Here is a 26,192-nt window from a genome sequence, read left to right on the forward strand (position 1 = left end):
GTGGAATCAGTCTGTTAAAAATGACTCACACAGCCACATTGCCACATTCATAATGTTCACCTCCAGCATTTTGCATTGGCTAATGTTGTCATTTCACTTCAGATAATTTGTTTACCATTGGACGGCTGCTGTATTTCCACTCGTTCCAGTGCTATTTCCCTCTCTGCGCTAACTGCTCTTTGCCAATCAGGCAAATAAATTGCCGTTACGGACACACATCCAGGCCACTTCAGAGAAATAATCAGCATGCTATCTGTGCCAATGCTTAACCCAAGATCATTATCAAAAACTACTATCCTTCTGGTGTAGACATTTTATACCAACCATTTAGAGATGCAGGAGAGCTCTGGAATATGGAAAAGCAGATGAGTGGGTTGGTGTGCGTTAGAGTTTAGTTGCCAGTGACTGCTGCTTTACTTTTTATTCCATTGCTGATTGCTGGTACATAAGTGAAAATATGGGAGAGAGATTCTGGTGGTGGGAAACAACGAGATGTTTATTTTTATCTTGTTCTCTTCCATTGGTATAGTTGCCATAGGTGACAGGTTGGAGGTAATTATGCAAATGTAATGACTAAATCCTGCATAATTGCAGTGTTTACTACATTGACCATGATACCTGAATAAAATAAAATAACAATCAGCACTTCACCCTGCAAGGTCTGTTTGTTTAAATGGCAAATCTTGTAGAAACACAATAAGGACATTCTCAAAGCAACCAGACGTGCTTTTCCAATCCTTTGCAGAGCTTCATAAATTATTACCCAACAGTAAAATGAGTCTGGCAGTTTTCTTTAATTCTAGCCCGCAGTTTAGTGTGAACACAAGTCTCCCACAACAACAAATGTGTCTATCTACCTTCCTTGATGCAAAGCACATCCTCCCAATTTCTTTCCCACATGTCCTCCTCATCCTCTGAGGCAGTGATGCATTTGTCCTTTGCCAGATTAGTCATAGACACAGTATTGGAGCATGCATCCTCTCATTCTCACCATAGTTCTGTTGGCCATGATGTGTGCAATTTAATTAACTGTCGCATGACTCTTGCTTGATAAGCTGCACACCCCCACCCGCCGCACTGTGACCCTTAACTGCAATAAATATGTTTCGAAAATGGATGGATGGATGGATGGATGGATGGATGGAGAACCATTAAATTATGGTCAATGAAGCATGTTGACGTAAGATGTGTGAATTCATTTTGTGGATTTAAAAAATAAACATACAAAAGTAGGACTTCTCGTGTTAAATAGATAAAAAAAAACTGCACACCAAGATCCTCCGCTGAGGTGCACATGCAGAAATACTAACTCAAATATAAAGAAAAAGCATAGCACACTCAAAATATTGATGTCTAGCCGCTGTTTTATTTTATAATAATTACGTTTCGGCCAAAAGGCCTTCGTCAGATAGCAGCTTCCGTTGGACCAAGAGTTCAAAATTGTTTGACAACCCAGGTGCTTAAAATCCCCTCCAACGAGTGGGAGGTCCCAAGAGTGATGACACCCAGTGATTTCAGCCCATTCTAAAAATAGAAGACAAGATTATGAAATGTTCAAAAGAACTCTCTTTTGAACTCTTGGTCCTGTTGTGTGGGCCGCTGAAGAGGAGGTACTGCTGGCCCACCACCACCAGAGGGCGCCCTGCCTGGAGTGCGGGCTCCAGGCACCAGAGGGCGCTACCGCATCATGGGAGTAATCTGGGTGACAGCTGTCACCCATCTCCAAACACAGCTGTTTCTACTCAGCACCGAGGTATATCAGGAGGACGGCGTCTCCACCTCAGTGCCGAGATATCGCCTTAAGACTGAGGTAACATTCTCTGCCTTCATATTCTGAATAACCAGCTAAGATTTGTAAACCGTTTCAGGACTGCTGACTACTAACAGCTAAATTGCTTGAATAAGTACTCACCTTCCTGCTGTATATTGTCAAGAGGTGGAGGCGGCTTCTCCCCTCTCCGTGGCTGGGTGCTGTCGCATCCACATCTGTGTGTTGTTGCTCTCTCCTGCCAGCAGTACCGGATCCGACGAGCGGAGGCAGTGGCCACCTGGGAATTCGGGACTTGGCGGTTCCAGTATTTCCGGGGGTCGGTGGCAGAGGAGATCTGGGTGGTTCCGGTTCGACTGAGACGGACGTCTCCTACCTTCGAGCCTGCCCACACGACACCAGTGGAATTCGGTGTAAACCCAAAGTGTCAATTGTTGTATTGGTTGTGCATTTTCACAACAGTAAAAATTGTTATTTACTTTCTCCATTGTCCGTTCATTGCGCCCCCTGTTGTGGGTCCGTGTTCCTACACTTTCACAACAGGATATCTCGGCCAGCGTCATGGACCCCGAGGGGCGTCAACCGGCTGTTGAACGGCCAATGGAAGACCAAGGCGCGGCGGAGGCTCCGGGAGGGTACTCGGTGAGTTGCAGCGGATCCTCACCGCCTTCACCTCTCGGATCGATTTAATGACCGAGCAGTACGTTCTCCTAAACCGCAGGGTGGAGGCTCTCGCCGCACAAGTGGAGGCGCGCCCTTCGGGCGCCGCTGCGGCTCTCCCTCCCGAGGACCCTGCGCGCGAAAGTGACGTTCCACTGGTCGTTCAACGGTCCCTTCCTCCGTCCCCAGAAGCATACATAAGCCCTCCAGAGCCGTACGGAGGCTGTGTGGAGACGTGCGCGGACTTTCTGATGCAGTGTTCGCTCGTCTTCGCACAGCGTCCCGTGATGTACGCGACTGATGCTAGCAAAGTAGCTTATGTAATAAATCTGCTTCGCGGGGAGGCACGCGCTTGGGCTACAGCGCTCTGGGAGCAGCACTCGCGGCTCCTTCATACCTACGATGGGTTTGTACGGGAGCTCAGAACAGTGTTCGACCATCCCAACAGAGGAGAGTCCGCTTCAACCGCACTACTGTCAATAAGACAGGGGCGTCGGAGCGCAGCTGCCTATGCAGTCGCCTTCCGCATCGCGGCGGCGAGATCCGGCTGGAATAGCACTGCCCTCCGCGCTGCCTTTGTAAACGGACTGTCACTGGTCCTAAAAGAGCACCTGGTGGCTAAGGACGAACCGCGGGATTTAGATGGGCTCATCGATCTAGTCATACGACTCGACAACCGGTTAGAAGAACGCCGCCGGGAACGAGGCGAAGGGCGTGGCCAGGCACGCGTCGTCCCTCTCCCTTCCGGGTCCGGTCGGGCTCCGCCCTCCCCACGCTCCTCTGTTCCTGCGCTCCGTGGGGTCACAGCTCCCCCTACTGACGAAGCTAGGGACACGAGTAGGGCAACATTTAGGGCACCAGATGCACAGAGGAGATGGACCCACGGAGCGTGTCTTGTTTGTGGTTCAATAGAGCACCATGTGAGAGACTGCCCCGAGCGGTCAAACGCCAAACGCCCGCCCCTAGAGACTGGGCCAGGGGTGGGTCAAAACATTCACGTGGGACACACCCACATTGCTACACGACTCCCAGTCACGATCCTGTTTGAGGATTCAACCCTGAAGGCCCCAGCACTGGTGGACACGGGCTCTGAGGGGAATCTGCTTGACAGTAGATGGGCCAGGGAGATAGGGCTCCCTCTGGTGGCTCTTACCTCGCCTGTGCAGGTTCGGGCGCTAGATGGCTCCCTACTCCCACCAATCACGCACAAGACACCCCCAGTAACTCTGGTGGTGTCAGGTAACCACCGGGAGGTGATCGAGTTCTTTGTGACTCAGGCCACCTCCCGTGTGGTTTTGGGTTTTCCCTGGATGCTAAAGCACAATCCCCGGATCGATTGGCCGTCCGGGGTAGTGGTTCAGTGGAGCGAAACCTGCCATCGGGAGTGTCTAGGTTCCTCGGTTCCTCCCGGCTCCCAAGCTAAGGAGGAGGTCCGAGTCCCGCCCAATCTGAAGGCGGTGCCGGCGGAGTACCATGACCTCGCTGACGTGTTCAGCAAGGATCTGGCTCTCACGCTTCCTCCCCACCGCCCGTATGATTGTGCCATTGATTTGGTTCCAGGCAGTGAGTTCCCGTCCAGTAGGCTGTACAACCTCTCACGGCCGGAGCGTGAATCAATGGAGACCTACATCCGGGACTCATTAGCTGCCGGGTTGATCCGGAATTCCACCTCACCGATGGGTGCAGGTTTCTTTTTTGTGGGTAAAAAAGATGGCGGGCTTCGTCCATGCATTGATTACAGGGGGTTGAACGAAATCACGGTTCGCAACCGATACCCGTTGCCCTTGTTGGATTCAGTGTTCACCCCCTTGCATGGAGCCAAAATCTTCACCAAGCTGGATCTTAGGAATGCGTATCATTTGGTTCGGATCCGGAAGGGAGACGAATGGAAGACGGCATTTAACACCCCGTTGGGCCATTTTGAGTACCTGGTCATGCCGTTCGGTCTCACTAACGCTCCCGCGACCTTCCAAGCATTGGTAAACGATGTCCTGCGGGACTTCCTGCACCGGTTCGTCTTCGTTTATCTGGACGATATACTCATCTTTTCCCCGGATCCTGAGACTCATGTCCGGCATGTCCGTCAGGTTCTGCAGCGGTTGTTGGAGAACCGTCTGTTTGTGAAGGGCGAGAAGTGTGAGTTCCACCGTACTTCTTTGTCCTTCCTGGGGTTTATCATCTCCTCCAACTCCGTCGCCCCGGACCCGGCCAAGGTTGCGGCGGTGAGAGATTGGCCCCAACCAACAAGCCGTAGGAAGCTGCAACAGTTCCTCGGTTTTGCTAATTTCTATAGGAGGTTCATTAAGGGCTACAGTCAGGTAGTTAGCCCCCTGACAGCCCTGACCTCTCCAAAAGTTCCCTTCACCTGGTCGGACCGGTGCGAGGCCGCGTTCAAGGAGTTGAAACGGCGCTTCTCGTCTGCACCAGTTCTGGTGCAGCCCGATCCTAGCCGCCAGTTAGTGGTTGAAGTGGATGCCTCGGACTCAGGGATAGGAGCGGTGCTCTCCCAGAGCGGGAAGACCGATAAGGTCCTTCACCCGTGTGCCTATTTTTCTCGCAGGTTGACCCCCGCTGAACGGAATTATGACGTCGGCAATCGGGAACTCCTTGCTGTGAAAGAGGCCCTCGAAGAGTGGAGACATCTGTTGGAGGGAACAGCCGTGCCATTCACGGTTTTCACTGACCATCGGAACCTGGAGTACATCAGAACCGCCAAGCGTCTGAACCCCAGGCAAGCCCGCTGGTCACTGTTCTTTGGCCGTTTTGACTTCCGGATTACCTACCGCCCCGGGACCAAGAATCAGAGATCGGATGCATTGTCCCGGGTGCACGAAGATGAGGTCAAAACGGAACCGTCGGATCCCCCGGATCCCATCATCCCGGAGTCCGCTATCGTGGCCGCCCTCACCTGGGACGTGGAGAAGACCGTCAGGGAGGCCCTGACCCGTGTCCCGGACCCCGGAAACGGACCAAAGAACAGACTGTACGTCCCACCAGAAGCTAGGGCCGCAGTCCTGGACTTCTGTCACGGTTCTAAGCTCTCCTGTCACCCAGGGGTGCGAAGGACCGTGGCAGTCGTCCGGCAACGCTTCTGGTGGGCATCCCTGGAGACCGACGTCCGGGACTATGTCCAGGCCTGTACCACCTGCGCCAGGGGCAAGGCCGATCATAGAAAGACCTCAGGGCAACTACAGCCATTGCCTGTGCCTCATCGCCCCTGGTCCCACATCGGCCTGGATTTCGTCACGGGTCTCCCGCCGTCCCAGGGACACACTGTTATCTTCACGATAGTGGACCGTTTCTCCAAGGCGGCCCACTTCGTGGCCCTCCCGAAGCTCCCTACGGCCCAGGAGACAGCGGACCTCCTGGTCCACCACGTCGTCCGTCTGCATGGCATACCATCAGACATCGTCTCCGATCGCGGTCCCCAGTTCACCTCGCATGTCTGGAGGAGCTTCTGCCGGGAACTGGGGGCCACGGTCAGCCTCTCGTCTGGGTACCATCCCCAGACCAACGGGCAGGCAGAGCGGGCGAATCAAGAACTGGAGCAGACACTTCGCTGTGTGACAGCCGCGCACCCGACGGCCTGGAGTACCCACCTGGCCTGGATCGAGTACGCCCACAACAGTCAAGTGTCATCAGCCACCGGCCTCTCCCCGTTTGAGGTGTGCTTGGGGTATCAGCCCCCCTTGTTTCCGGTGGTTGAGGGAGAGGTCGGTGTGCCCTCGGTCCAGGCCCACCTACGGAAGTGCCGTCGGGTGTGGCGGGCCGCCCGCTCTGCCTTGTTGCAGGCCCGGACGAGGGCGAAGAAACATGCAGACCGGCGACGAGCCCCGGCCCCCAAGTATCGTCCTGGGCAGGAGGTCTGGTTATCCACCAAGGACATTCCCCTACAGGTTGACTCACCTAAACTGCAAGAACGATACATCGGACCGTATAAAATCCTCAAGGTCATCAACCCCGCCGCAGTGAGGCTCCAGCTTCCGGCCTCACTGCGGATCCATCCAGTTTTCCATGTTTCCCGGATCAAGCCTCTCCACACCTCACCCCTCTGCACCCCGGGTCCGGCACCGCCTCCTGCCCGGATCATCGACGGAGCACCGGCTTGGACTGTCCGCCGGCTCCTTGACGTCCGTCGGATGGGCCGGGGTTTTCAGTATCTGGTGGACTGGGAGGGGTACGGCCCCGAGGAGCGCTCCTGGGTGAAGAAGGGCTTCATCCTGGACCCGGCCCTCCTGGCCGACTTCTACCGACGCCATCCGGACAAGCCCGGTCGTGCGCCAGGAGGCGCCCGTTGAGGGGGGGGTCCTGTTGTGTGGGCCGCTGAAGAGGAGGTACTGCTGGCCCACCACCACCAGAGGGCGCCCTGCCTGGAGTGCGGGCTCCAGGCACCAGAGGGCGCTACCGCATCATGGGAGTAATCTGGGTGACAGCTGTCACCCATCTCCAAACACAGCTGTTTCTACTCAGCACCGAGGTATATCAGGAGGACGGCGTCTCCACCTCAGTGCCGAGATATCGCCTTAAGACTGAGGTAACATTCTCTGCCTTCATATTCTGAATAACCAGCTAAGATTTGTAAACCGTTTCAGGACTGCTGACTACTAACAGCTAAATTGCTTGAATAAGTACTCACCTTCCTGCTGTATATTGTCAAGAGGTGGAGGCGGCTTCTCCCCTCTCCGTGGCTGGGTGCTGTCGCATCCACATCTGTGTGTTGTTGCTCTCTCCTGCCAGCAGTACCGGATCCGACGAGCGGAGGCAGTGGCCACCTGGGAATTCGGGACTTGGCGGTTCCAGTATTTCCGGGGGTCGGTGGCAGAGGAGATCTGGGTGGTTCCGGTTCGACTGAGACGGACGTCTCCTACCTTCGAGCCTGCCCACACGACACCAGTGGAATTCGGTGTAAACCCAAAGTGTCAATTGTTGTATTGGTTGTGCATTTTCACAACAGTAAAAATTGTTATTTACTTTCTCCATTGTCCGTTCATTGCGCCCCCTGTTGTGGGTCCGTGTTCCTACACTTTCACAACAGGTCCAACGGAAGCTGCTATAGGACTTCTTGTGTTACCATGCATACACTTGCTAGAAGGGAATGTGAATCTCATGCACATTTGACAAAGCTGCTGCTGCATAATTTATTCAGACTGATGGTAAATTCATCCAGTGAATGTCAAAATTTGTCATATCTTGTCAAATTTGAAAAGTGAAACAGATTGAAGTTCAGGCTCAGAGGAGTTAATGCAGCATTCATGCAAACATGAGAGGAACTTGGCAGGAAAACTGCCTATTAATTATCAGTCATAAGTACTAAAAGTCACACTTCGATCAACAATCTAATTTATTTGCAATGTAAATTTTGAGGTAATGCTCACCATGTCAGTGACCCAATCATTCTGATTAGCTGTGATTGATCTCCTGCTTGTAAGAGACTAATAAGCAAATTAGAAGGTTATTTTCCTGCCATTTACCCAGCTAGGCTTATTAAAACGATAACCTGTCACTTTGTAAAATATGCTCATAATAAATTGAAACATGCAGAAACAGAAAGAGAATACGGCAGACAGGTGTGATAGAAAGCCAAGTCATAAATCACACAAATACAAGAAAATGAAGAGAGAGCAATCAGAGAGACCAAGTCCAATACTGTTGTGTGAATATATAAGAAGAAATACATAAACAGGAAAAAGAGTCAGTTCATGATTATATGCCATTTTTAAAATGGTATAACTGTACAGTCTTTCATGAAGCTAAGATAGCAAGTTACAGGTGTGATAAAGGAGACTTTTTTAAATTTTCACAATTAAATGTGATTTGGCTTAAATGATTTATAATCTAATATTACCACATCTACCTATTTTTGCATAAAGCAAACCCTGCCATGAGTAAAATTTGGGCTAGAAAAAGCAAAATTTAGTCTTCATCATAAACCACAGAAATGGGCTGTGTGTAACACATGCTCAGTGGTTTGTGGGAGATAGATGGTGTTAGATAATATCTGTGCTAAGTCATTTTATGTTAGTTATCAAGTATTTGCTTTTGCTATTTGATTGAAAGTCTCTGGGATCTGGTTAATGTTAAAACACAAAAGTTAAGTTTTACTTCCATCATTTATTAAGCTTTAGATACAGGGAGGGCTCCCCCTATCTGTGAGAGCCACTAACATTAGAAATATGAGACGAAACTACACCCATTGTAAATGCCCACATTGTATAAAAAGTGCTGTATGACCCATTTTCTGGGTCTTTCACAAGATGGACACTGTGAGGGTCCCGGTCTGGTTTTTATTGTGACCTTTAATAAATCCAAAATGAGGAATACACTGGTTTGGTTCTTGGAAAAGGGCAGTAAACTACATAAAAAACCGGGCAGAAATTACAATGGAGAGATGGTATATGGAAAGTATTGTTTTTTATTCCATATAAACCAACAGGGGCCAGCAAATTGGATTAGTTGCTAGCACTGTTGCATCACAAGGCTCAAGGTTTGATTCTGACCTCGTAATTTCTATGTGGATTTTGCATGTTCTCTCTGTGTTTGGATGGGTTCCCTCTGGATGCTCTGGCTTTCCATCCAAACACATGCAGTTTAGGTGTATTGTTGACTCTAAATTGACCATAGGTGTGAGTGAGAGACTGGTGGCCTATCTGGAGTGGAACCCACCTTTGGCCCAATAACTGCTGGGATAGGAGAAAGGAAAAGGCATTATAGAAAATGAAAGGAAAAGGAATAAAGGAACAGGCTCATGTTTAAGATCAGTGCTCATCTTCTAGTTTTGGCTACAAATGCAGTGGTTATTGGGCAAAGGCGTGGAAATATTTGCTAAGGTGACTTTAGAGGTGAAGCAAAGAGTGCAGACAGAGTCAGTGGAGAAAGGTGACAGGATAAAAAGAAGAGAGTGCAGGCAGAGTCAGTGGAGAAAGGTGACAGGAGTAATTTGTGTAAAAAGGATATCTGCAAGAGTAAAAGGGAAAGTTTACATGACCAGCTATGTTCTATGGCTTAAAGACAGTGGCACTGACAAAAAGACAGGGGGCAGAGCTAGAGGTGACAGAGCTGAGGACGATGTGATTTTCTTTGGGAGTGATGGACAGCATTCAAAATGAATTCATCAAGGGACAGCACAGGTAGGACACTTTGGAAACAAAGTCAAAGAGGTGAGATTGAGATGGTTTGGACATGCAAAGGAGGAAACGAGGATATATAGGGAAAAGGTTCTTGAGAATGAAGCCACCAGACAGGACGAGAATGGAAGGCCAAAGACGTGGTTTATGGATGTCGTAAAGGTGTACATGCAGGTGGTTTGTGTGACAGAGGAAAAATGCAGAGGACAGAGTGAGATAGCAATGGTTGATTTGCTGTGGTGGCCCCTAACAGAAGGAGCCAAAAGAAGAATAAAAAGACTTTGAGGATGATGCTGCAATCTTTGTGGAAACAGTGAATGCCCTGAATGCAGCACTTAAGAAGTTGACTGAGCAAATTAGAGGGTCTGGGTTTGTAATTGTCCAAGATTCAGAAGAAGATCAAGCCTTCAGTGACTTCCAGTGCAAGTGTATATGTATGTAATAAAAGTGTTGGAAGTATTGAGGCATCCAGTTATCAGTTATCAGCAGTTACATTCACGTCTGTGGGTCCTCATCCTAAGAGATCAAAAAACACCTCAATTTTACGTAAGCTTACAAGGTTGCTGGACAGAGGTGTTTTGTAATGCAATACTTCTGAAAGATACCTGGGAAGTACTGCCCCCAACAATGTCTCCCTGGATGCCAAAATTCAATGTCACCTCAGTGCAGCTGCTGCAGCTTATAAGAAGTTCAGTAAGAGGATTTTCTATGACAATGGTATTCAAACCAGCACAAAGATGATGGTCGATAATGCAGTCATCATACCCACCCTTCTTTATGGTTGTGAAACAGGGGTTACCTATTGGAAGCAGATAAAGCAGCTACAAACATATTATCAGTCATTTTTGCGATACATTCTACACATCAAGTGGCAAGACAAAGTAAGAAATGCCTCTGTACTTGAGGAGTTTGAGGAGTCCATCCTCTTTCAGCGTGGAGTCAACCATTCTTTTTCATCAGCTGAAGTAGGCTGGACACATCTGCAGAATGCCAGATTATTGTCCACCAAAACCCATGTACTTCTCCCATCTTACCCATGGCTCCAGACCAGTTGGTGCCCTAAAGAAGAGACACAAGGACCTGCTGAAGTACTCTTTGCTGAAGTGCGATATTGATCCTAATGAGTGGAACTTGCTGCAGATATGTAGGTTTGGAGAAGTACAGTCTGGAAAGGCATCCAACTTTTCAAAAGGAATCAAATTACTGAGGATGCCATGCACAACAAACAAAGGAAAGCTGCTGCCAAAGACTTGAAACCCTGCAACATCGGTCATGGCTCAGTCTCTGTTCAATCCATAAGCCGCCATACTTTCCTCCAAATGGCTGGACTGATGACAATAACTTTTGTAGGAGAACAAAAGGTGCAACTCTTTGGGGTCCTGGTGCTTTCTGTCTTAAAGCATGATTGTGAGAGATGGATGTTAAAAAGTGACCTAAGGTGAAGACTGGCTACTGTTGTTTTTAGGATCCAGGGGTATCGCTGGAATGCTTTTGTGTCAAACAAAGGGTTGTTTTGGGAAACTAAGATGAGGAGGATCACATAGTATACTGTTGTGTGGGCCACCAGAAGAGGAGGTACTGCTGGCCCACCACCAGAGGGCGCCCTGTCTGGACTGCGGGCTCCAGGCACCAGAGGGCGCAGCCGCCTCACAGTATACTGTATATTGAGATGATAAGCTACGACATTTTGGTGTTGTGACACATTTTCTCAGCATGATCAAGTATGCGGGTACCTCACCATTGAGGACCCCAGAATGAAGACCCACGTTTGACCTGGCTAAATCACACAGTTGAATACTTTCAAGAGGTGAGGTTGGACCAGTCACACCTATGGACAATTTAAAGTTGCCAGTCCACCTAACCTGCATGTCTTTGGATGTGGCAGGAAGCCGGAGCACCTGGGGAGAACCCACATAAGCATGGGGAGAACATGCAAAGTCCACACAGAAAGGCCACAGGTGGGAATCAATCCAATGACTTACTTGCTTTGATGCAACAGTACTATCTACCAAGCCACCGTGCTGCCCCATTTAAATGCACTTCTACCAAAACTGCAAACCAAACTGTGAAATTGAATGATGCTCTGTCATGAAATACATCAAGGACTTTATTGCATTTTAAAATAAAAAGTAAGCTGCTCCCTTGGTTGCACTTGGGGTCACTACAGCGAATCCGAGGTAAATCGGCCTGTTGAGTTTCACAAGTTTTATGCCGGATGCCCCTCCTGGCGAAACTCCACATTACATGGAGAAATGTGGCAGTGGTGTGGTTTGAACCGGGACACTTCCGCACTGAAGCCAAGTGCACTAACCACTTGGCCACCAACCCCAAAAAATGTAATTAAAGCACTGAACTTGTAGAGCACAAACCTCCGCCAACACTACTTTCAAATTCCACAAAATTTTACCTTGAAAAAAAAATCACGGTCAAAGTCTTATTAGAAGTGACTTTTCATAAACTAAATTAGATGTGATCGAATGTCAATATTATGCATTTAGGTCATGCACTTGAATCAAAAATTTTTGTGGTATTGTCACAGTTTCTGAATTCTTTTTCAAATAATTTTCACAGAACATTGTTTATCTTTGCTATGCAGAATTTGGAATTGTTTGTAATTGGTTTTCAACTGTTAACTGGAAAATAGACAAGCAGTCATAAAATTGGAACCTCCATCCAATTTTGGTGGTGTGGGTAAATCCATAACAGAAAAATGAGAGTGACCGAGGCACTGCTGAATGAGATATAATGCAAAATGGACATACTGCTGGACATTATGGATGATGCCAGTCACCATCTGCACACCGTCATCAGCAACCAGAGGAGCCTTTTCAGCCACAGACTGCTCCTTCCCAAGTGCAGAACCAACAGACTGAAAACCTCCTTTGTCCCTCAGGCCATCAGAATGTACAGCTCTTCACTCAGGGGGAGGAGGAGTAACAGGAAGACAGAGATCGGAAATGAGGGAAACAGTAGTAGCCAGCAAACTAGTATTAATACAATAACATGCTTTTGGAGGGCGGTATGCATTTTCAGAGGCCCGACGTCCATGCCCAGAAAATACATACCGCACGACAAATGCATGTTATTTGCATTATTATCACTTACTGAGATACACAACACATAACGCGTACATAAAAAGTTGGCACACTTTAACTTTTGTCGTGTCGGCTGGCGCGCGCTGCTCTCCAAATTCAGCAGTGCATCCTCATCAAGCTGGCTGCTTTGGCTGCTGTTCATTGTCGTACTATCTATGAGAAAATCATCCAGAATATCCATATTGGGACCAACACACACTTCTCGCCTTTTTATCTTTTCATCTGCGGACAGTTCTTGGGCTGCGCGCTATGACGTCATGTGTTTATGCACAGCGGGTGGGTATAGCCAGGTAGTGTTGACGTAAATCTATGATACCGGCCCAGCAATTCCTCGGTAAAGTGATAATAATGAGGAATATTGTCACTGTGTTTGTTTGTTATGGGAAACAATGGGTGAGTAGGGGAGGGAAAAAAAGGCAATATTACCATGCATCATGAATGATTTATTTTGAACTTTTTGACTGTCAGCAACTTTCTCAAGGATGGCTATTGTTTGCAAACTGTTCGTGCTTCCACCGAATATGTTCAGCAAACTTTCCTTGGTGCTGGTGAAAGTTATTACTCTTGCAAAATATGACCCAGAAAGGATTTGAACACATTTTGCTGGAGTAACACTTTCAGGAAAAAGTGTTATACACAATTACCCTGAACTCCTGGAAACCATGTGCTAAAACATGACACAGTGATCAGAGTGTGAAACAACTGCAGACACTTTTAAATGAGTTGGAGGCTGTGATCAAGATAATGTTTACTTTTGCACAGCCAAAACGTGTGGCAACAGGAAATGTTGTTCGCTGCTGAAAATGCTAAATTTATTTTTTATTTATTTCTTTTGAATAGCAGTGGAGCTGATATGTCGGGAGGTGGAGTTGAGACGTGAGTTACAAGGATTGTTATGACTGTGCATGGGTTTATGTTACAAGGAGAGAGATATATGTCCAATAGTAGACATTCTCAGGTCCACAAGTATTTGGACATTGACGCCTTTTTAATTGCAAGTATTTATTTTATTTTAACATATTATTATATTATTTATTTTTGGAATATTTCTGCTGTACACCATTACAATATGCTTGCAATGTACAATTTCAACTTTAATACAAGGACTATAACAAAAGCACTGTAGTGTGCATATGTTGCAGACATGAATGAGCGAAGCTTGTCAGCCTCTTACCATGTCATTTTAAGCATTTTTCTTTATTTGCCTCTCACATGCCTGGAAAAGCTCCTCGCCATCTAACCATGTCCTTTAGGTCCTTCAGACTTTTTTCATTAAAATGGTTCTTGAGAGCAGGAGCATGACTAAAACCTTTCAGATTCAGGGGGGGCTCCTTCCCCCCATACCCCCACCTTTGTAAGCATTTTTTCTTTTTTTTTACTTTTCAGCTGACCCCCCTAATTACAGCCATCTTAACTCGCTGCTTCTTTAAGCATTTTTTAAATGTAGATGTATACATGCTGCCCATATTCTTGAGCCGCTTAGGTGGGTAGGGAGAGTTCCCATGGAATAAAAAAGCTTTTCAACCTGCCATCCCTGGTTCTCAAGACCAGGCACCTAAGTGACTCTACTCTCTTTTTTTTCCCTCTCTCTCTCTCTTTAAAGATATTTAGGTGTACCTTAGTAAACACTAGTAGAGTTCCACCTTAGATCTGGAATGTATAATAGAAGATATACCTTACTGAATTTTCATATCAATATGGTAAACAATATGATTATGATTTGACACAAAGTGCAGCAACAGTGAAAATGAAATATTCTTAAACAAAAAGGTAATAATACCACACTCAGTTTGCACTCATCACAAGGTTAGGATACTGTGCCCTCCAAAAGTATTGGAACACTTGGAATTTCACACATTTTCATTTGTTTATGCCATTTTAAATACAAGAAATACAAAAAATAAAAAATATAATTTCTCAGATTATCTTATCTGAAAGCAAATCTCTAAAACTTGCAAATAACCTGTAAATAATAATCAGTTTTATTGCCAGTTTTCTTAAGACAAGTCAGGGGATGGAAACATGAACATTTCCAAGTCGCTGAATATGTCTGGGACTTTATTTACATCAATTATGAAGAAATACAAATGTTTCTTTCACCAAAACATCAAATCTAGACTTTCATCTCAAATGTATTTTCTGTCAAATTGTAGCTGAACTTTCAGGTCTTCTTTTTAAGAAAATCCTCCTCTACACCACTTCATCAGGAAACTGGATTTCATATTTTAATTCATTTATATCAAGTTGGAGAGATTTGTTTTCAGTTTGAGTTAAGGAAAATAATTTTTGAAAAAAAACATATTTGAAATGGAATAAACAAATTAAAATGTGTGAAATACCACGTGTTCCAATACTTTTGAAGGCAACTGAGAAACAGTGAGAAGCAGCATCTTACATCTCATATATAGTGCAGCAGATAAGAGAATATTTAGAGTGGAATCCTGCAAATGGTTATACAAGCATCAAATCTGGCACAGTAATCCATTGACATGAACTCTTATGAAAAAACTGATTGGCCACTTGAATTTTCAATAGGCAGCCAGGTAGGGGTCAATGGTAGAACTACACAGGGGTCAAAATTAAAAGATGCTCCAATCTTATAGAAAACTATACCACATTATTTACCTGATCATAAAGATTCCAAAAAGGTATAGCTTGGATTATCTGTGACTGAATGTTGTGGAGTTATGAGGTAAAAGCAGCAAGAATGGTGACAAATTCAGTTTCAATTTGTACAGGGGCCAAAAGTTAAAGCGGCTCCATTAATTTTGCTCCACCTGTATTTGTGCTGAATTTGATGCTTGTCTCACTAGTTGAAGGATTGTTTCAGTTATCTGATGCACTAATAAGCCAACAGAGCATGAACCAGCTGTTGTCGGTTAGCTTAAACATGTGTATATAAGACAACCCAAATTAAAGAATAAATTCTGCTTTTAACAACCTGGACCTCATTTCTGACATAAAATATGGTCGTTTACTCACCAGTGTAAGTTTGGTGTCATTAGAAGTCCATATTTCAAACGACGTGTTCAGTTCAAATCTGAAGCAAACATTGTCTTCTTCTACTAAGGTGGATTAGAACTTTTTGTGGCACACAGCACTAACTACTGGACAGGAGGGACCTAGCAGTCAATGTGACTCACTAATTTCAAAATGCAGGTCTTTCAACTGGACGTGTGGTGCCGTGACATGTCATTCATGTGTCCATTCAGATTTCATGGGAGTCCAGTGAAACCCCGGCCTCCGCTCTAGCTCCACCCATGCCAGGAAGTGTTCAACATTTGACATTTCCTGTTTCACTGTAACTGAAAATTTGGCACTTCCTGTTTGAGTGTGAGCTTGCCACTGAGTTCCTGCAATATTCCATGGGATCTTGTCTGTATATCCAGGAAGTGTTTGACATTTGAACATTTCCTGTTTTACTGTGGATTTGAAATTTGGCACTTCCTGTTTAGGACGCCCTGTACCATGAGCAAGCTTTGCGCCGCTCATGGCGCTGGAATTACATCTGTTGTGGCCATAAATAATTGGACAATCTAATATGCAGACTATTGTAAATAACAGTCAATACTTTTACAGACAGGTCAGGGCATGGATACACAAAGTGACTGAATAGATATTGAATTTCACAGAGGTCCTCTTCACACATAGTGCGAATTTGGTGGAATTGCTAATGAAGTGCGCATGAAGCAGGAATTGTATGCAATATGGGTAAAATTGTAGCTGCCTCTAATGCCTCATACATCTGCTGCTACAACTATTTGCACACACCAGTGGCTGAAAGACAGAGTGTGTGCTGTGAGAGCCCATTGAACCCTCTCGTGGCAGGTGTCGGCCAAATTCCAGGTTACATGCAAGAACATCTAACACCGCTCGCTTGGCACTTAGAAAAGGTGTGGCCATTTGCAATATTAGCACAACAGCAGTCAACAGACGATCACTGTCGAGCTGGATGTGAAATTTGTCTAAGTGCCCCACGAATGTGGCTTTGCAAACAGGCACAGTGACACATAGGCGTGTGCACTGAACTGACAGGGGGTGTGGCCACTGACAGGAGCAGTTGCTGAGATCTGTGATTCTGGATGTCACAGCTGGGGAACACGTACCGTGTTTGGATGGACATGAACCAACAACTGTCCATGTCCTTCTTGGTAACAGGCATTTTCCTGCACCTTTCACAGACTGCGATGGCAGCTCAGTGGTAAAGATTCTGACTGGCAATTAGAGCTTTTGGAAAGTGCAGGTTCGAATCCTGTGGGTGGCATGTATTTTAAAATTTTTTAAATTTTGATGCACTGTGTTCCCACGTGCATGAACCATCTCAGCGGCATCATGTACGCCTGCCTGTTAGCTCGATGTTTTTGTGGTTCGCTCATACAAGCTGTTCCGCCGTGAGTTATCCTGAGTTGTACTTATTTGTACTATGTGTGAAGGAGCCCTGACGTTAGTCATTAAGACACACAGTTAGTGCGGTAATCTGTGACACATCTGTCTGGAGGAGGCAGTTCTTAAAAGCAGAATGACCATACAAGAAGAAAATTAGTGAAGGAAGCTGCCAAGACAATAATAACTATGACTGTGGTTGGAGAAATTATGCATGATGCAACTTTTGCCTGTTGCTTCACCACTTACATCATCATGGTGGATTGAAGCAGAAAAGTCCCCCTCCAACAAAACATAAATAATGAAAATTACCAAAACTGTGTCAATGTTCAAATACCTGTGTACCTGAATATACATCATCTTGGACTCTACAATGTTTTTTGTAACATACAAAGGGATCAGTTGAGTGTGTGAGACCACAACTGATTGTCATCTCAAACCATGACAATGAATACCAGACGTGCGCCATCAAATCACCTCCCCAGTTCCTCTTCTTTTAGCCAAAATGGGCTGCATGTCTGGAGGACAAAAAGCATTATGTTCAACAGGTTATAATTCTAATGGTTGTTTCCTAGTCTATGTTAAAAGCTGACAGTGCATGTGGCAATGCATTTCTGTTGGCTTGTGGACATGTGCAGAGCTGGAGTGGGAGGGCATGGATCAATAAAAACTTCCGTGTGCCACTTTAACAAGCTATCCATCACAGGAAAGTCAGTTCAATGTGGAAAAATGAGTTTTGGGGATTCTAATGGCATTTTCCAGCTAAATTAAAATCACATTTTTCTCTCTGACAACAACCACTGATGTGATTTGAAAATATGGAACAAAGACAGTCAATTTGCTTGTCTGCACTTATTTTGAATCCAAAACAAAGAATTGCACTGTAAGTGTAACTCACTGCAAAGTTGGAACATGGCATGGAACACAGTAGAATATGCTTTCATCTTTTCTCTTTTTATTATTGTAAAGCAGTTCAGGTTTTTATTTTTTATTTTTTTATGTGATTTATTTAAACTTCATGAAAATGTGCTGAATGTGTAAGTGTATGCAAGCTGAATAGGATCACATTTTTCTGTTGCTTGTTTACATAAAGAGGTATGAATCCTCTGGGGTCCAGGGTATAACGGACCGTTTTTAACTACTTTTGGTTTTACCTTTATAATTTATGTCATGTCATTTTCAGCACATCACCTGTGTGATCTTATAGTTTTCTTTCATTCTGACATACTGTATAAACACAATAGACCTAAATTCCCCCCAAAAACATAAAATCTGAGTTAAAATGTTTGCTTTTTTCAATTTAATTCAATTTCAATTTATATAATTTAAATAGCATCAAATCACAACCATCTGCCACAAGGCACTTTACATGAGTAAGGTCTAACCTTCCCAACCCCTATTTTGCCACAGGCAGGGGGTTATCCAGCACCCTGGGATGCAGGGAAAACGTTCTACCTCCTGTCAAAATTCTGGCAGCAGCATTTTGAACCAAATGGAGATCCCTAATGCTGGATTCCAGTAAACCAGAAAATAGAACATTGCAGTAGTCCAATCTAGAAGAGACAAAGGCATGAATCAAGGTCTCAGCATCAGCCAAGACTGGATGGGACAAATCTTCGCTATGTTTCACAGGTGGAATAAAATATTCCCTGTAATATCTCTAAAGTGGAGGTCAAAACTGATTAACTGATGTCATCTTCTCAAAGTGATGCTAATCAGTGAAAGCACGTGGTGGAGTGGGTGGTTGCAAAGAAAACCTGCATCTTCTCGGCCATTTCTGGAATCAGTTGAATACCGCTACTCTATGCAAACAACTGCACCTCAGGGAACCCCTCTGTTAAACTCTTGAAGTTTGCGGATGACACCACCATCACTGGACTCATCCAGGATGGTGATGAGGTTGCATACAGACAGGAGGTGGAACAGTTGGTCCTCTGGTTTGGTCAGAACAACCTGGAGCTGAACCCGCTCAAGACTGTGGAGATGATAGTAAACTTCAGGAGGAACCCACGATCACCCCCTACCCCCCCACCCCCATCATCAACAACTGCCTACTGTGGATACTTTCTGTTTCCTGGGATCCACCATCTCCCAAGATCTGAAGTGGACCTCCCACATAGACTCCATGGGTACAGCAGAAGATAAACGTTTTCAGACAGCTCAGGAAGTTCAACCTGCCCCAATAATTAAAGAAATAAATATATTTCTCACTTTCTTCATAAAAGTTTAGAGAAACAATCAATGAGAGTGAGGAGGAGGGGAGGGGAAGGTTAGGATAGAGTGCCTTGATTGGAAAGTGGCGTCAACTCAGAACGTGGCGCCATTTTGGGTGTAACTGCGCTGAACTACTGAATGGACCTTTTATGTTTTCAACATTTTTGAATCACTTAACCACATACAGCAACACATCCAGGTACAGTGCTATCAAAATAAATATAAAAATAGTTAAGCTATCAAATTTACATAAATTTACAATTTATGATGATTTATTTAATTAATTTAAAGCCTGATTTATGTGTCTAAATTTCTCCGTATCTGGATTATGCTTTATTCTGGACTAATTTGACCCTCAACTAGTTTTTTTTTCTACAATCTTCACCTCCAAATCAAAGGTAAACTGTACACTTTCCTCTTTTACCAAATTTGTACTGTAAGTGTGCAAACTTTTGTGATGCATTTATCAGCATGCACGCTATAAGATGATGGCAGACAAAGGATTAAAAGCAGAAAGGTGTCAAATCACAACCTTTTGTGTTTGATTAACAGGTGCACGTCAGGCTGCGGGTCCGAGTCTGAACACCGTTTGAAAAAACTAAACGGTCGGACTTTTAATCACAGAAATGACTCCTCTCTCACTTCCCACAAATCAGCGAGTTTGTACCTCTGCACGTCCAGAGTGCTCAGAATTTTAATGGAAATACAATGCGATCGGACGGGACATTTTATCCAATGTGAGCAAAAAATCTGTTATACAAAATCCGTTATATATGGTGTTTATTATTACATGGAAAACAATACAAAAACTTTGGGACTTTTTTGTCTGGTGACTGCGGATATCTGGTTTATACGACAACAGTTTAGTTGAGTTTTACTGTACACAAGACTGAACAATAAATTTACCTCGCAAAGCTTTGATGATGAATTTGCTTCCATCCCACACGGCTGACTTTATTTTCCCAAATGTTTCTTATGTTTGGATCTGAAGGGAATCTGTACATCTTGAAGCCCTTGTTGTCACTTGTTGTGCATCCAAATGCACAGCAACCAGGCATTTTCAGTGAATAAATAATTAAAATAGCTGGATTTACATGCAGACACATTAACAGCCAATGTTATTTTTACCCCAAGATGGCACCATGAGTCATGTGGCCGATTTTTTCAATTCGTCATGTCGCCACTCTCCCTAGTAAAGGCACTCTAGGCTAGGACAGAGCACGCAGGAGAGAGAGAGAGAGGGGAGGAGGGGGGAGGAGCCTCATTCAACTCTCGTTCACAGAAGACAATTAGTGGTTATATTGCTTTGTTGGGTTTTTTTTTGTTTGTTTGTTTTGTTTTTTTAAGTAATGCAATCCCACTGAAACATGCTGGAAAAAAGTGTCATGACAGAAAAACTCTGCCTGCTTCACAGAATTAAAAGGTACAGTGTGTCATTTTTGAAGAAGATCGAGAGCAAATACTATATGCCCATCAAATATTAATGTATTTTTAACTTTTTCAACATTATTTATTTTATTAACTTAGACTTTGGTAGAAACATTTTAAAAAGAACTTTGGTATTACAAATATTACAACATAAATGTCATTTTTTGTCTATTATTCTTGCTTTCAATGCATTTAAAACCACTCAAAAATGGTTAAAATAGGGCTTGCCAAAAACATTTTAGAGGTATAAGACCCAAAACTTCAGGGGGCTCTGCCCCCTAGACCCCCACCAGGGGTCCCTGCACCCCCGGCCATGAACTGCGTTTGTGTAACTTACTAAAAAGGTTCTAGGTAGAACCTGGGCCTGGTGTTCTCTTCTTTCTGTCATTTTTTACATCTTCATCCAGATCACTGTGGTGGATGTTCTAAAATATGGATCTAAACCTGTATCTTGTCATGACTTTTGCTGGAAGGGACACAGACAAAATGTGATTCTGTTTCCAGTAGTTTCAGAGACTCGGCAGTGACACCAATGACATTTATATAAGAAACCCAAAAAACGTACGCAGATCTTTAATCTCAGTATCAGTCTTAGCTTGTTTGGGAACTCCAAGATATGGGCATGTTTGGACTTCTTTTTTTATTCAAAGGTGAGGCCATCTAAATTTGTGTTGAAACAAGAATGTGGTAGGAGATAATAAGATGTTTTTCTTCATCCTACTCCTGTTCTTCTTTACATGGAATGTGTTATTTTGTACTCTGTAAAGTGTAATTTTTGTTTCTTTTTGTTTTTATTCATTACCATGGGAAAAAAAGAATAAAATAAATTAAATGAAATGAAATTTTCCCAAGGTCACATGAATCTTCCTCACACTCCACCTTCTAACAACCAGCTAACAACCAGGTTAGCTGGGTATTAGGCAGAGTTAAATAATGCCAAGAATGCTACGATTTGACCTTCAAACCTGCTCTTCAGAAAAACTGTGTGATGTCACAGAGGGTTTGTCCTGTATATCCACAGCCTATGAACAAGCCTATCCCATTATAGCATGATTTTTCCACACCTTGTTTTCAAAGAGCACTGCGTGGCTGTGTTGATGTGGAGTGCAGTCCTTACCTGATGGTCAGCTTCACAGCCTGCCAGTGGTTCTCGCTATACACGACTACCCCTGTCTCTCCACTCTGATCACCAACGCTACCCCCTTCCATCACCAGCACTTGCACACACTCCCATTAACACACCCTCTGCCTCTAATGGAGCTCACAGCACACCACTTTCCACCTGAACACACTGTGGAAGAGTGCAGCTAATGGCAGTTGCACAGTTGGAAAACATGGATGCAAGGCTGAGTTAATGTATGCCACGAGAGTAGTGTTGGCAGACACAATTGTGTTATCTGCTGTGTTGTGTATGGGTCCGACCCATCTGTACAGTGACATCTTTCAGAATTGAAACAAGCTGAGCTGTGATTCCTATCTTTTAGTGTGTGTACTCTATAGTATAGTATTTTTAAGAATTTTAAAAAGTGATATGTTTGCATTTCTGTCATATTTTATCTCATGCTTTTTGAGCCTGGATGTTCTTGATGCATATTAAATCATCTTGTCTTTTGTTTTGTTTTTTGTTTTTTTCTTTTTCAGGCACAGAGGCCATGTTTTCTCAACAGCCACAGGACACGGTAGTGGTGGCAGGCCAGCCAGTGACGTTACCCTGCAGTATCCCTGGTTACCATGGTGTTGTCCTGTGGATCAAAGATGGTTTGGCACTCGGGGTTGGCAGGGACCTGTCTGGTAAGAAACACCATCCTGATTTCTGTTTCTCTTTAGCTGTGTTTCTAGATTTTATTAATTACACTATTGTTAAATAAGTGCACCACATTCGTATAGTGCTTTTCCATCTGTTGTAGATGGTCAAGGCACTTTTCAGTGATGCACACACACAAATTGTTCTACAACCCCAATTCCAATGAAGTTGGGACGTTGTGTAAAATGTAAATAAAAACAGAATACAATGATTTAAAATTCCCCTTAAAAGTATATTCAATTGAATACACCACAAAGACAAGATATTTAATGTTCAAACTGACAGGTCTGGACTGCAGGCAGGCAAGTCTAGTACCTGCACTCTTTTACTACGAAGCCACGCTGTTGTAACACGTGCAGAATGTGGCATTGTCTTGCTGAAATAAGCAGGGATGTCCCTGAAAAAGACATTGCTTGGATGGCAGCATGTGTTGCTCCAAAACCTGGATGTATCTTTCAGCATTGATGGTGCCATCACAAATGTGTAAGTTGCCCATGTCATGGGCACTAACACACCCCCATACCATCACAGATGCTGGTTTTTGAATGTAGCACTGGTAACAATCTGGATGGTCTTTTTCCTCTTTTGTCTGGAGGACACAACGTCCATGATTTCCATAAAACAATTTGAAATGTGGAGTCATCAGACCACAGCACACTTTTCCATTTTGCGTCTGTCCATTTCAAATGAGCTCGGTCCCAGAGAAGGCGATGGCGTTTCTGGATGTTGTTGATGTATGGCTTTCACTTTGCATGGTAGAGTTTTAACTTGCACTTGTAGATGTAGTGGCGAACTGTGTTAACTGACAATGGTTTTCTGAAGTGTTCCTGAGCCCACACGGTAAGATCCTTTACACAGTAATGTTGGTTTTTAATGCAGTGCCTCCTGAGGGATCGAAGGTCACAGGCATTCATTGTTGGTTTTTGACCTTGCCGCTTACATGTAGAAAGTTCTCCAGATTTTCAGAATCTTCTGATTATATTATGGACTGTACATGATGGAATCCCTAAATTCCTTGCAATTGAATGTTGAGAAACATTGTTCTTAAACTGTTGGACTATTTTTTTCATGCAGTTGTTCACAAAGTGGTGATCCTCGCCCCATCTTTGCTTGTGAACGGCTGAGACTTTTGGGGATGCTCCTTTCATACCCAATCATGAGTGTCCTCAGTTCCCAAACACTTATTGAGTGTTGTTAGAAGGAAAGGTGAAGTAACACAGTGGTAAACATGCCACTGTCCCAGTTTTTTTGAAACGTGTTGCAGGCATCCATTTCAAAATGAGCAAATATTTGCACAAAAACAATAATGTTTAACAGTTTGAACATTAAATATCTTACCTTTGTAGTGTATTCAATGGAATATAGGCTGAAGAGGATTTGCAAAGCATTGTATTCTGTTTTTATTTAGATGTTAACCAAGGGTTTCTAGTCAACATTTCTGTCCTCGACGCCACCACCTCCAAAACTGTTGTGTATGAGGGGCCATTGAGAAGTTCTGAGCATGATCAAGGAAAAGTCAGGTATGGTTCTCCATCTTTTGCATTATGCGAAACCAACATTTCTTGAGAATGTGTGAAGTTTTGAGTCACTGGGTGCCATGTTGAAAAATGCTGGTTTCTCAGAATACAAAAGATGGGGAACCACACCCCTATATTCCTGGGTCAGGCTTGAAACCTCTCAATCACCCCTCGCATGTATCTCCTGCATTTCATTTGGGATCAGTGGGGAAATATACCCCTCCACAATAATGGAAAAGTTGTGTCATTCTCTCATAGGAGGTGAAGCTGACTAAAAGGGTCCTCTGACTTACATCACACATCATTGGCCGGGCAGAAGTAATAAATTTGTCAAAAATGTCTGTTGCTGTCATATTAGCAAATCCAAAAAGAAAATTCATAAAGTATTGTCCTTTTGAAATAATTTAAAATTTAAATGTCCACAAAATCTGTAATGTGGATCAGATCCGGATAAAACGTTGTCAGTCGATAAAGGATAACAATCTCAAATATGAAAATCAAAAAAATATATATTTTCTATTTTTGACAGTGGTGAGATTTTGAATATTTGTTTAATGCTAAAGACAGGGATTTTTCCAACTTTCCAAGATTATTCCTGACTTTGCCCTTTGACCTGGAACATTGATTCAGTTCTTGCCTATCAGGAAATTAATCTTCAATAAAAATGTCATAACAATATATGAAAAACTGTGAGTTCCCACCTGTTCAAAAACAAACAAACTGGAGCCCCAAACTCATAAAGCACAAACCTCCATCAACAGTAGTTTCCAATTCCTCAAATTTTTACCTTGGAAAAAAATCAAGGTCAAACTCCTGTTAGAAATGGCTTTTCATAAGCTAAAATATAATGCAAAATATAGATCAAAAGGGCTTTTTAATGTTAAAATCAAATATCTGCTAAATCCGCTATACGAATCAGTTTCAGATCAGTCTTTTCGAGTGCCAGTTTGCACCTCATTGTCACAAATGAGACTGACTGAGGCACTTTTGAATGAGATATAATGAAAGGCCCACGGCGTCGGTTGCATCTGGGGTGGCAACGGCTGCACCCGAGGCTGGAGACGGCTACATCCGAAGCTAGAGGAGGCTACATCCGGGGCTAGTGCAGCGACATCTGAGGCTGCGGCGGCTGCGACCGAGGCTGACGGCGTCTACGACCGAGGCTGGTGGCGGCTATATCTGGGATCAACATCGGGGAAGGTTGGTGTGTGGCGACCGGATTTGTGGTGGTGGAGGTGGTGGAGACCACGAGTGGGAATTGCTATACAGTGGCCTGTACTGAGCTACAGGAGTTAACATGGCTCCAACCAGGAAGACAGAGAAAATCGAGGAAGACTTGGAGGAGATAAAGACCTCATTGAATCGTATTTCAAAAGACATGTCCAATTTAGACAAGTTGATGAAGGAGATTAAGGAACTCCAAAATCTTGTTAAAGAAAAGGACAAGATTATTAAGAAACTTGAGCAACGGGTGGATGAACTTGAACAATATACTAGAAAAGATGATGTTATAATAACTGGTTTGGAAACAAAACATCAGTCGTACGTAAGGGTGGTGGATTCTGGTGGAGCCAGTGGGGAGGATGCACCACCTGAAGAATTACAAACATTAGAACAGCAAGTTACAAATTTTTTAAATCAAAAAGGTGTTGTCATACATCAAGACACTATTTCAGACTGTCACACAATTCCATCCAAAGACAGTAAAAATAAACTACCAAATATAATAATACGATTTATAAGCAGAAAATACAAAAATGAATTATTGAATTAGGCAAAGAATCTGAAAGGAACAAATGTATATATAAATGAGCATCTAACGAAAAAAAAATGCAGATATTGCCAGGGAAGCAAGACTATTAAAAAAACAGAAACATATTGTTGCTACATGGGTCTGGAACTGTAGGGTCTGGATCAGAGTGAGAGAAGGGACAAAGGGTATACAAATCAGAGACATGGAGGACCTTACAAAGTACAGACCTGAATAGACAAATGAATATGACGTCAGTTGGTAGTATGACCAACAAAAAATCAGATTAAACATGGAAACAGATGATAGAATATATGACATAGACACCAATATTGATTAAAGTATATTTGATTTGATTACAATTGGTTGTGAGTATTATACGGAAAAACAGTTAAATAGTGAAAAAATTACTGAAGATACCCTGTCACTCATACATATAAACATTCGAA

At 44.0% G+C, this 26,192-nt stretch overlaps 1 protein-coding gene across 13 annotated transcripts in view; it reads left to right on the forward strand.

Moving 5' to 3' along the window:
* The window catches only part of kirrel3b (kirre like nephrin family adhesion molecule 3b), a 658,462-nt gene that overhangs the window by 341,823 nt on the left and 290,447 nt on the right, over positions 1-26,192 (forward strand). For all 13 annotated transcript variants that reach the window (XM_034168011.1, XM_034168012.1, XM_034168013.1 and 10 more), the window contains exon 2: positions 22,314-22,463. In XM_034168011.1, the coding sequence (XP_034023902.1) occupies positions 22,314-22,463 (150 nt within the window). The remainder of the gene's footprint in view (positions 1-22,313; positions 22,464-26,192) is intronic.

The sequence above is a fragment of the Thalassophryne amazonica genome, chromosome 4 (genome assembly GCF_902500255.1).
Source record: "Thalassophryne amazonica chromosome 4, fThaAma1.1, whole genome shotgun sequence".
Lineage (NCBI taxonomy): Eukaryota > Metazoa > Chordata > Actinopteri > Batrachoidiformes > Batrachoididae > Thalassophryne > Thalassophryne amazonica.